The sequence below is a fragment of the Rhinopithecus bieti genome, unplaced genomic scaffold, assembly GCF_001698545.2.
Source record: "Rhinopithecus bieti isolate Rb0 unplaced genomic scaffold, ASM169854v2 scaffold_41644, whole genome shotgun sequence".
In the NCBI taxonomy this organism is placed as follows: domain Eukaryota; kingdom Metazoa; phylum Chordata; class Mammalia; order Primates; family Cercopithecidae; genus Rhinopithecus; species Rhinopithecus bieti.
Genome location: NW_016817838.1, coordinates 906,930 through 917,938, shown reverse-complemented (window position 1 = coordinate 917,938; position 11,009 = coordinate 906,930). Strand labels below are relative to the sequence as shown.

The following is an 11,009-nucleotide window of genomic DNA, read 5'->3' as shown; positions in this document are numbered from 1 at the left end:
GGCCGGATCTCAGCTCACTGCAAGCTCCGCCTCCCGGGTTTACGCCATTCTCCTGCCTCAGCCTCCCGAGTAGCTGGGACTACAGGCACCCGCCACCTCGCCCGGCTAGTTTTTTGTGTATTTTTTTAGTAGAGACGGGGTTTCACCATGTTAGCCAGGATGGTCTCGATCTCCTGACCTCGTGATCCGCCTGTCTCGGCCTCCCAAAGTGCTGGGATTACAGGCTTGAGCCACCGCGCCCGGCATGGTCTGATTTTATCAAATTCATTCAACAAACTGTTTTGGTGCCAGGGCTGTAAAATAAGATACAAAGCCACTGCCCTCAAATTGCTCTCATTCTTGCTAACGCGATGTGGTAAGCGTGGGGGTGGTTGGGGAAGGAGACTTACATACCAAGTATTAAGGGGGCACAGAAACACAGAATTCAGTTGCCCTGAGTAAGTTAGAAAAGGATTTACAGAGGTGGTAATATTTGAGATGGGCTTTTGTGGAAAAACAGGAGTTTGAATGGGAGATTGGTAGGAACAAGACCTAGCGGGATGATGAAGGCAGGTGTTTTGGGGACAGGAAACAGTACATCAAAGGGGAAAGAGGCATAAAAAAGCATGGGGCTTCCAGAAAAGCCCAGGAGACTGGTATGACAGGAATTTGCCCTCACAGAGCTTAAGTCCAGGGCAAGCTTGTCCAACCCGCAAAGTGCAGGCCACATGTGGCCCAGGACGGCTTTGAACGTGGCCCAACACAAATGCGTAAACGTTCTTAAAACATTATGAGATTTATTTTGTGATTTTTTTTTTAAAGTTCATCAGCTATTGTTGGTGTATTCTATGAGTGCCTCAAGACAATTCTTCCAATATGGCCCAGGGAAGCCAAAAAATTGGACACCCCTGGTCTAGGGTTTAGGTGAGGGAATGTCTACAGTTGTCCTCAAGCCTTCAATTTAAAAGAGGCAAGAGGGCAACTATATGCATAAAATGATAACTGAGGTGTTAACAGAACAAAGAAGAATCCACCATGGCCAGATTATGGTTTAGGAGATGAGGAGGCAGGGAATGGACACAGCCAGGCTTTGGGAAGCCAACTGCCGAGGTTGGCAAATTACCTGCAGGTGCCTTAGATGAGCCAGAGTGCAGATGCCTGCCTGCATGCTCTATGGGGCAGCTGGCGCACAGTCCCAGGCACCAAATGAAATGGGGGCTATAAGCCAGACATGGTGGCTCACGCCTTTAATCCCAGCACTTTGGGAAGCCAAGGTGGGTGGATCGCTTGAGCCCAGGAGTTTGAGACCAGCCTGGGCAATATGGCAAAACCCTGTCTCTACAAAAAATACAAAAATTAGTCAGGCATGGTGGCATGTGCCTGTAATCCCAGATCTCTGCTCTTCTAGTTAATATCAGATCTACTGCTATAACAAAGAAAAACTGAAGTTGGTTATTAGAGGCCTCTACTGTCCAAATAGCTTAAAAAGAGACACTGTAACTTCAGAATACTCGTCACAAGATATGAACTCCAATCTGAAGAGTTTCTTGGGCAAGAGCCAGGGACCAGTCCCTCCTACACTGTCAGATGGTCACCTCTGGTACTGACATCTGTCCACTCTGACTTCTGAAATAGTAATTCTATGCTGCTGCTGAGTACCATTCTGTTACGAATCAGAATGGCAGGTGTCCCCTCCAAATCTCATGTTGAAATGTGATCCCCAATGCTGGTGCTAAAGCCAAGTGGGAGGTGTTAGTTATGGGGGCAAATCTTTTTTTTTTTTTTGAGATGAAGTCTCACTCTGTCACCCAGGCTGGAGTGCAGTGGCTCGATCTTGGCTCACTGCAACCTCCACCTCCCAGGTTCAAGCGATTCTCCTGCCTCAGCCTCCCAAGTAGCTGGAACTACAGGCATGCACCACCATGCTCAGCTAATTTTTTTATATTTTTAGTAGAGACAGGGTTTCACTATGTTGGCCAGGCTGGTCTTGAACTCCTGACCTCGTGATCCACCTGCCTTGGCCTCCCAAAGTGCTGGGATTACAGGCATGAGCCACCGTGCCTGGCCAAGGGGGCAAATCTTTCATGAATGGCAGGTTAGTGCCATCCCCTTGGTGATGAGTAAATTCTCACTGTTAGTTCACATGAGAGGTTGTTTAGAGGAGGCTGGTACCTCCTCTTCCTCCCTCTCTTGCTTCATGTGATATGCTGGCTCCCACTTTGCCTTCTGCCATGACTGGAAACTTCCTGAGGCCCTCACCAGAAGCAGATGCTGATGCTTCCTGTTCAGCCTGCAGAACCATAAGCTAAAATAAACCTTTTTTCTTTCTAAATTACCCAGCCTCAGGTACCCCTAAATAGCAATGCAAATGGACTAAAACAACAAGCAATCTGCTACAACCACTCTGCTAACTGTGTCCATTACCTGGAGTTCAACTGGCTTATAGGATACAAGGTATAACCCAAAGAGGCTGTGCATCTTGTCACATCTAAGTTTACATTTTTCTTATTTCCAAACTGATTTTACAAAATGGCAAAAATGCCTGGTGATGGAATAGAATAGGTGTGAATACCAACTGGTGGCTCATTCTGAAGAGCAACTATTAGTATTTCAAGAGGGCTTCAGAAGACATGGGATTTTTGTTTCTTTTTTGGAGGTGGGTGGGAAGGGAAGGGGAAGGAAAAGTCCTGTAATATACATCAGATTCCTAACCTTTTTTTGGATTAGTGACTTCTTTGAAAATCTGATGAAAGCCACAAACTCTTTCCAGAAATATGCAAAACACCAATTTCCTGCATATGGAAATGTCTGGTGAGTTCTCACCTTCAGAAGGCTACTGACAGAATAAAGGTTAAGAACTCCTGGCTGGGCACGGTGGTTCATGCCCATAATCCTAGCACTTTGGGAGGCCGAGGCAGGTGGATCACGAGGTCAGGAGATCAAGACCATCCTGGCTAACCCGGTGAAACCCTGTCTCTACTAAAAATACAAAAAATTAGCTGGGCAAAGTGGCAGGTGCCTGTAATCCCAGTTACTCAGGAGGCTGAGGCTGGAGAATCGCTTGAACCCGGCAGGCAGAGGTTGCAGGGGGCCGAGATCACATCACTGCACTCCAGCCTGGGTGACAGAGCGAGACTCCATCTTTTTTTTTTTTTTAAAAAAAAGAACTCCTGATGCAGGCCGGGCACAGTGGCTCACACCTGTAATCCCAGAACTTTGGGAGACCAAGGTGGGCAGATCACAAGATCAGGAGATCAAGACCATCCTGGCCAACATGGTGAAACACTGTCTCTACTGAAAATACAAAAAAAAAAGCCAGGCGTGGTGGTGTGTGCCTGTAGTCCCAGCTACTTGGGAGGCTGAGGTAGGAGAATGGCTTGAACCCAGGAGGCAGAGGTTGCAGTGAGCTGAGATCATGCCATGGCACTCCAGCCTGGTGACAGACTGAGACTCTGTCTCAAAAACAAACAAACAAACAAACAAACAAAACCCAAAAAACAACAAAGCTCCTGATGCAGAGGATTAAGAGCCGTTGAGTTGTTTTGTCTGTGGGGTTTTTCGGCCAGTGATGGGGATGGGTTATGGGGGCTGGAGGGGTGGCAGTGGTTGGAGGAACAGTATGGGTAAACGGCAGGCCCTAAATTTCTAGGAAAGATGAACATCAGAGACGATTATTGATAAAAGCCTTGAGGTTTTTAGAGGTTTTCATCATCTTTTCATTTGTAATTGAAAGGGAAGGATAAAAAATGGACTTTTCCTCCACACCTCAATCTCACTCACAAATTCTACAATATCAAGGACAGAACTATAAAATATATCAGAAACCAAAATTTAAGGATAAATGGTTTTAGGCAGGCTTTCATTTAAAGCAACTGTTAGAGATCTAAGTTTAAAATGAACATCACCAGTGTTATGTAACTAAATCTTCATGAATCATACTCACTCACTCATTAAAAGGGGGCGTGGTAGCAATCTTAAAAATTAATGTAAGCTACTAAGGTTGGCAGCAAACCAACTCATCTATTTAAAATACCCTTCTCAACCTTACTCTTCATGTTTTATGAAAATATCATGGGGGAGGGGTATTGGATGAGTAAGCAACTAAATATAGTAAATGATATAAAAAAGCTATTTTAAAAAAAAAAAAAAAGGTAAGATAAAGAATGCAAAACAAACTTACCCAAAAAAGATGAAGGCATTCTGGAAAAATACAGCAATTCCAGGGTATACTATGTCTTTTTCTGTAAAAAATATTTGCAGTGTTCAGAAGGTTATGATCTCAAAACATTTAGTTTCAGATATATTGGCAAATACCAGTTTTCCCGCCTAGAAGAATTGATTTTTCTTGGAATCAGGGTTGGCTTGAGTATTAAAATGACATAATGTGTGACAGAGTCTAGCATGGCTTTAGTAAATGATAGCTCCCTTCGTTCATTTAACAAATATTTACTGGGGGCATACAGTATGCTGGCCCTATTTAATGCTGAGGATACTGCAATAAACAAAACAGGTACAATTTTTTTTGCCCTCATGGAACCAGAGAATATACTGAATAAAAAGAAGATAAAATAGTGCAGGAAAGGTAGAGAAGTGTAGTGTGACATCGGCCACAGGTGGCCAGGAAGACCCCCCATGAGAAGGTGACACTGGAGTAAGGACACGCAGGAAGTGAGGGCAGAAGCCATGCACACACCCTGAGGGAGCACACCAATGTATTACAGGAACAGCCATGTAGGCACAAGAGGGAAGAGCAGGAAAAGGGCAAAGAAAGAGGGCAGCTGGGCGGTGGAGACCTGGCTGTCACAGTGAGGACTCTGATTTTTACTGAGTGAGATGAGAAGCCACTGGGTTGTGAGCAGAAAAGTGATCTGAGCTGACATATTTTAAGAGGATCCCTCTGGCTGCTGTGCTGAGGGTAGATTAAAGGAGGCAAGAGAGGAAACAGAAGCCAGTTAGGAGGCTCTTCCAGGAAATCAGGCGAGAAATTATGATGGATTGAACCAGGGTGGTAGCAATGGAGGATGGTAAATGGTGGTTAGACTCAGGATATATTTTACAGCACAGTCAACAGGATCTGCAGATAGACTGGATGTGGGGCATGGGAGGAAGACAAGTGTCATCTTTGACAGGCCTTCACCATCTAGGGCTTTTGGCCTAAACACCTGGAAAGATAGAGTAGCCAGCCATTAACTAAGATTGGAAGGACTGCTGGAGCAACATTTTTTTTTGGGCTGTATCTAGAAATGAAGTTGAAATTCTCATAAATTTCTACTGGAATTGTCAATGACTGCTCACTGACAGAGGCACAATAAATAGGTGAACTGTCAAATTCTTCTCATTTCAGAACAGCTTTGGTTAATCTGATTAACATAACAGATGGTTTGCATAGGTCTTCACTAACATTTCACGTTAAATAACCATTACCATTCCAATGGCTTCTAAAAATGTTATAAAGCCAACTTTATAAAATTACAGATCTGCCAATAATTCTCATAACATAACCTTGCTCCAGAAGTTTTCAAGAAAATAGCCTAAAATTATGAGATAAAGACATCCCTGTTAAAAGGGGCTCTGTATTAATAGTTGTATCTGGGAAAGAGTTATCAGTAATTTCATTTTCTTCTTTTGAGTTCTTTTACATTCTTAGTTTTCTATAATGAACAAGTATTATGCAATTCCCATGATTAAAAAGGTAATTTTTTTCCCTTTTTTTCTTTGTTTTGTTTTTTGAGAGGGTCTCCCTCTGTTACCCAGGCTGCAGTGCAGTGGCATGATCGCAGCTCACTGCAACCTCTACCTCCCGGGTTCAAGAGATTCTCGTGCCTCAGCCTTCCAGGTAGCTGGGATTACAAGTGTGCGCCACCACGCCCAGGTAAGTTTTGTATTTTTAGTAGAGACAAGGTTTTGTCATGTTGGCCAGACTGGTCTCAAACTCCTGGTCTCAAGTGATCTGCTTGCCTCAGCCTCCCAAAGTGCTGGGATTACAGGCGTGAGCCACTGCACCCAACCACATTTTAAAATATATATATGGCTAGGTGTGGTGGCTTACTCCTGTAATCCCAGCACTTTGGGAGGCCAAGGCAGGTGGATCACCTGAGGTCAGGAGTTCAAGACCAGCCTGGCCAACATGGCAAAACCCTGTCTCTACTAAAAGTACAAAAATTAGCTGGGCATGGTGGCGGGTGCCTGTAATCCCAGGTACTTGGGAGGGTGAAGCAGGAGAATCGCTTGAACCTGGGAGGCAGAGGTTGCAGTGAGCTGAGATTGCATCACTGCACTCTAGCCTGGGCAACAAATTTATTTATAGATATATATAAAACAGATTTTATAGCAACAAAAAAACAATTTATAATATCATGTTAAATGCAACTGGGGGATAAAAATTATAATAACTAAAAACATAAGAAAAGAGAACAAAAGGAAATAAACCAAAATATTTAAGAGTGCTGAAATTATTATTACTTATTTTTCTTTTCTTTCTTTGCTTTTCTCTTTTTTTTTTTTTTTTTGAGATGGAGTTCTTGCTCTGGTTCGCCCAGGTTTTGGAGTTGCAGCTGGCGCGATCTTGGCCTCACTGCAAAGCTCCGCCGTTCCAGCGGTTCACGCCATCTCTGGCCTCAGGCCTCCCAAGTAGCCTGGGGATTTATTAGGCGGGCCCGCCACATGCTCGGCCTACATTTTTTTGCTATTTTTAGTAGAGACAGGGTTCACTGTGTTAGCCAGGATGTCTCAATCTCCTGCACCTTCGTGGATCCGCCTGCCTCGGCTTCCCGAAGTGCTGGGACTACAGGCGTGAGCCACCGCGCCCGGCCTTTCTTTTCTCTTTTTTTGAGACAAGGTCTCACTTTGTCACCCAGGCTGGAGTACAGTGGCACGATCATGGCTCACTGCAATCTCCGCCTCCCAAGCTCAGGTGATCCTCTCACTTTAGTCTCCTGAGTAGCTGGGATCACAGGTGCACGCCACCATACTAGGCTAAATATTTATTATTTGTAGAGATGAGGTCTCCCTATGCTGTCCAAGCTGGTCTCAAAATCCTGGCCTCATGCCATACTCCCTCCTTGGCCTCCTGAAGTGCTGGGATTGCACTGCACCCACCCTCTTTTATTTTCTACAATTTTGGGAACATGATTTTAATAACAAATTACACAGGGCTAGGCCTAGGGGTTCACACCTGTAATTCCAGAACTTTGGGAAGCTGAGACAGGCAGATCACTTGAGCCCGGGAGTTTGAGACCAGCCTGGGCAACATGGTGAAGCCCCATCTCTACAAAAAATACAAAAAACTAGCAGGGCTTGGTGGTATGCGCCCATCGTCTCAGCTACTCAGGAGGCTGAGGTGGGGGGATTGCTTGAGCCTGGGAGGTGGAGGTTGCAGTGAGCTGAGATTGTGCCACTGCATTCCAGTCTGGGTGACAGAGCAAGACCCTGTCTCAAAAAATAAATAAATAAACAAATAAATAAATAATGCAAATATTTGGAAATATCTATTACTCCTGTCTATCAGGTTAAATAATTTTAATAAAAATTTAGGAAACATTATTTTAATCTAAAAGTTACACTGTATTCAAGTAAGTGTTAAAATATAAGCTAAATAGGCCAGGCGCGGTGGCTCACGCCTGTAATCCCAGCACTTTGGGAGGCCGAGGCAGGCAGATCATGGTCAGGAGATCGAGACCATCCTGGCTAACACAGTGAAACCCCATTTCTACTAAAAATACAAAAAAAAAATTAGCCAAGAATGGTGGCGGGCACCTGTAGTCCCAGCGACTCGGGAGGCTGAGGCAGGAGAATGGCGCAAACCTGGGAGGCGAAGCTTGCAGTGAGCCAAGATCGCACCACTGCACTCCAGCTTGGGTGACAGAGCGAGACTCTGTCTCAAAAAAAAAAAAAAGAGGTAAATATATATAACCTGGTCCAGTTTTTATAAATCATTAATACTGTATTTTTATTACGACAGCCACAGCAATTTTACCTGGACCATTAAATGGGTTTTCTATTTTCCTACGGTCCCTCAAGGTGAAATTTCTCCCAGGGTCTAACAGTACACCTTTTCCTGAGCTTGCCTTAAACTGGCCTTATATAGCAGAAGTATATTAAATGTTAGTTTACTTTTTTGTCTAAAAGGAGATGACATCATATTACCAGGGAGGCTTAACTGAATAAATCTCAATTCTGGGATGTTAGAGCTTTGCACAGATATTCTGAAAGTCAGAACTTGTTAGGCCAAGCTTGAGGCCACGAGTTCAAGGCCAGACTTAGCAACATAGCAAGATCCCATCTCTACAAAAAATGAAAAAATTAGCTGGGTATGGTCGTGTGTGCCTGTGGCCCTAGCTACCTGGGAAGCTGAGGTGGGAGGATGGCTTGAGTCCAAGAGGTTGAGGCCGCAGTGGGCCATGATCATGCCACTGTACTCCAGCCTGGGTGACAATAAGACTCTTGTCTCTTCAAAAGAAACATCTGCTAACTAGATAGATAACATATATGTTCTGCTTTTGAGATTTTTGGAAGCCAAAGAGAAGCAGTGTTTAGAGCTGTCTCATCCCTTCTAGACTCTGGATAAGAAGAAAAAAGACTGGAGAAAGGAACACTGAAAATATACCAGACAAAACCACACACTGTCAGTGAGGGGGAGAGGGTCCCCAGATATAAATGCATTGCTAGCACTTGGCCCATCTATAGGAAAAAAGTTTTATTCTAAAATAACCAACTTTAATGCAAAATTCCAGTATTCCACTGAAGTAAGTTGTAACCTATGTTTTCTCTTACCTTTAGCAACATAACCTCCAAAAAGAATCCACATAGATGCAATCAGAGATCCAAAGGCCAACATGAAACCAATGAATAGCCAAATGCGAGCACCTTGAAAGAAATAATATTTTACCAGAACTGTTTTGCATAGGGCAGTAAAATTAACTTTCAAAAATAAAACAAAACCCAAACAGAAAAAAAAAAAGTGCAGCTGCCATTAAAGTCTAATGTAAGAACAGTGGAAGATGCACTAAACATCTTCATCAGTGTGGCTGTTGGCCTTTTTCTTCTTGGTTGGCCTGATAAGATTTTTAAAAATTATTTATTAGTCTGTATAAGTGCATATACTTACTTCCCCAACTGCCTACACCGAGAAAACCTATACTCAACCTTCCTGTAAAATATCTCATAAAATCTGTTTCACCATATTTAGAGGCTCATTCTCCATATGCTTTTATATGGAGCATGCTTCCACATTTTTAAAGTCCTCCTCTGCCAGGCACCATGGCTCACGCCTGTAATCCCAACACTTTGGAAGGCCGAGACAGGCGGATCACGAGGTCAGGAGACTGAGACCATCCTGACTAACACGGTGAAACCCCATCTCTACTAAAAATACAAAAAATTAGCTGGGTGTTGTGTCGGGTGCCTGTAGTCCCAGCTACTTGGGAGGCTCAGGCAGGAGAATGGCCTGAACCTGGGAGGCGGAGCTTGCAGTGAGCCGAGATCCTGCCACTACACTCCAGGTTGGGCGACAGAGCGAGACTCTGTCTCAAAAAAATACATAAATAAATAAATAAAGTCCTCCAAGAGTACTTTCAAACAGTAACACAGATATACAGTAAAAAATTCATATTCAGTGATAACGAATCTCAAAGCTACCATATTTCACTTTCAGGGAAGTCAGGCAGCAAAATAAATTCAAATTTATGTGACCAGAACTTAGGAAGATGCATTAAAATTATGTTAACAGAGGAGGACAGCCAACTTTCCGATCACATTAACATGTTTATGAAAATTTGCTATAAATAATAAATGGAGTCACAACTGCCTAAAATGAATTGATAGGGCCTCTTTAATTAACACAAATACATGTTAATAAAAACACTGCCTATGGCTCAATAAAGCACAGCAAATAGAATGTTATATATTAATTCCCAATTTCAAGCCCAAAACATAAAACAATAGATTCAAAATAAGCTGTTACTCATAGATATATTAAAACAAATAGAAAAGTGGTACTTCCATGTGAATTTCTCATCTTAAGGATTTAAGCATGTATAATAAGATGCTGTTTGCACCTACGTACCTGTTTGACCCAGACAACCTTCACTGTAACTATCACCTCGGACTTGTCCATTTGATACTGCATTAATCCTGTATGAATAAAATAAAACCAAGAAATCAGGGTCCATGACACCAATTACCAGAAACAATAATCTACAGTTTCTCAAATTTAAGGTTAGGTCTCAGAGTCTTTTTTTTTTTTTTTTTAAGATACAGGGTCTCACTCTGTTGCTCAAGCTAGAATACAGTGGCACAACCATGGCTTACTGTAGCCTTGAACCCCTGGGCTCAAGAGATCCTCCCACTTCACCCTCCTGAGTAGCTGAGATTACAGGTGCGCGCCACCACACCCGGCTAATTTTTAAAAATTTTTTGTAGAGATGAGGTCTCGCTATGTTGCTCAGACTAGTCTCAAATTCCTGACCTCAACACATCCTCCTTGCCTTGACCTCCCAAAGTGCCACCACACCTGGCTCATAGGCCTTCAGTTCTTGAGTAAAGAGTTCATATGACTGGTCTCTTCAACCAGATACTCTCTAGAGCAGTGGTCATGGGCCCTAGACTAGCAGAATCAGCATTACTTGGCAACCTATTTGACAAGAAAATTCTCTGGCCCTAACCCAAACCTAGCAAAGCAGACACTCTGGGCATGGGGCCCAGAAATTTGAATTCTAACAAGTCTTTCAGGTGAGTCTGGATTGTTAAAATTTGGGAATGAGGCCAGGCGTGGTAGTTCATGCCTGTAATCCCAGCACTTTGGGAGGCTGTGACAGGCGGATCACCTGAGGTCAGGAGTTCGAGACCAGCCTAACCAACATGGAGAGACCCCGTCTCTACTAAAAATACAGAATCAGCTGGGCGTGGTGGCGCATGCCTGTGATCCCAGCTACTCGGGAGGCTGAGGCAGGAGAACCACTTGACCCTGGGAAACAGACTGCAGTAAGCCAAGATCACGCCATTGCGATTCAGCCTGGGCGACAAGAGCAAAA

General features: G+C 43.6%; 1 protein-coding gene across 1 annotated transcript in view; it reads right to left on the bottom strand.

Moving 5' to 3' along the window:
• The window catches only part of TMEM50A (transmembrane protein 50A), a 12,733-nt gene extending 2,585 nt beyond the window's left edge, over positions 1 to 10,148 (bottom strand). The window contains exons 1-3 of the mRNA XM_017856135.1: positions 10,043 to 10,148; positions 8,752 to 8,844; positions 4,160 to 4,220 (exon numbers count right to left, since the gene is read on the bottom strand). Of these exons, the coding sequence (XP_017711624.1) occupies positions 4,160 to 4,220; positions 8,752 to 8,844; positions 10,043 to 10,148 (260 nt within the window). The remainder of the gene's footprint in view (positions 1 to 4,159; positions 4,221 to 8,751; positions 8,845 to 10,042) is intronic.
• Positions 10,149 to 11,009: the final 861 nt, after the last annotated feature.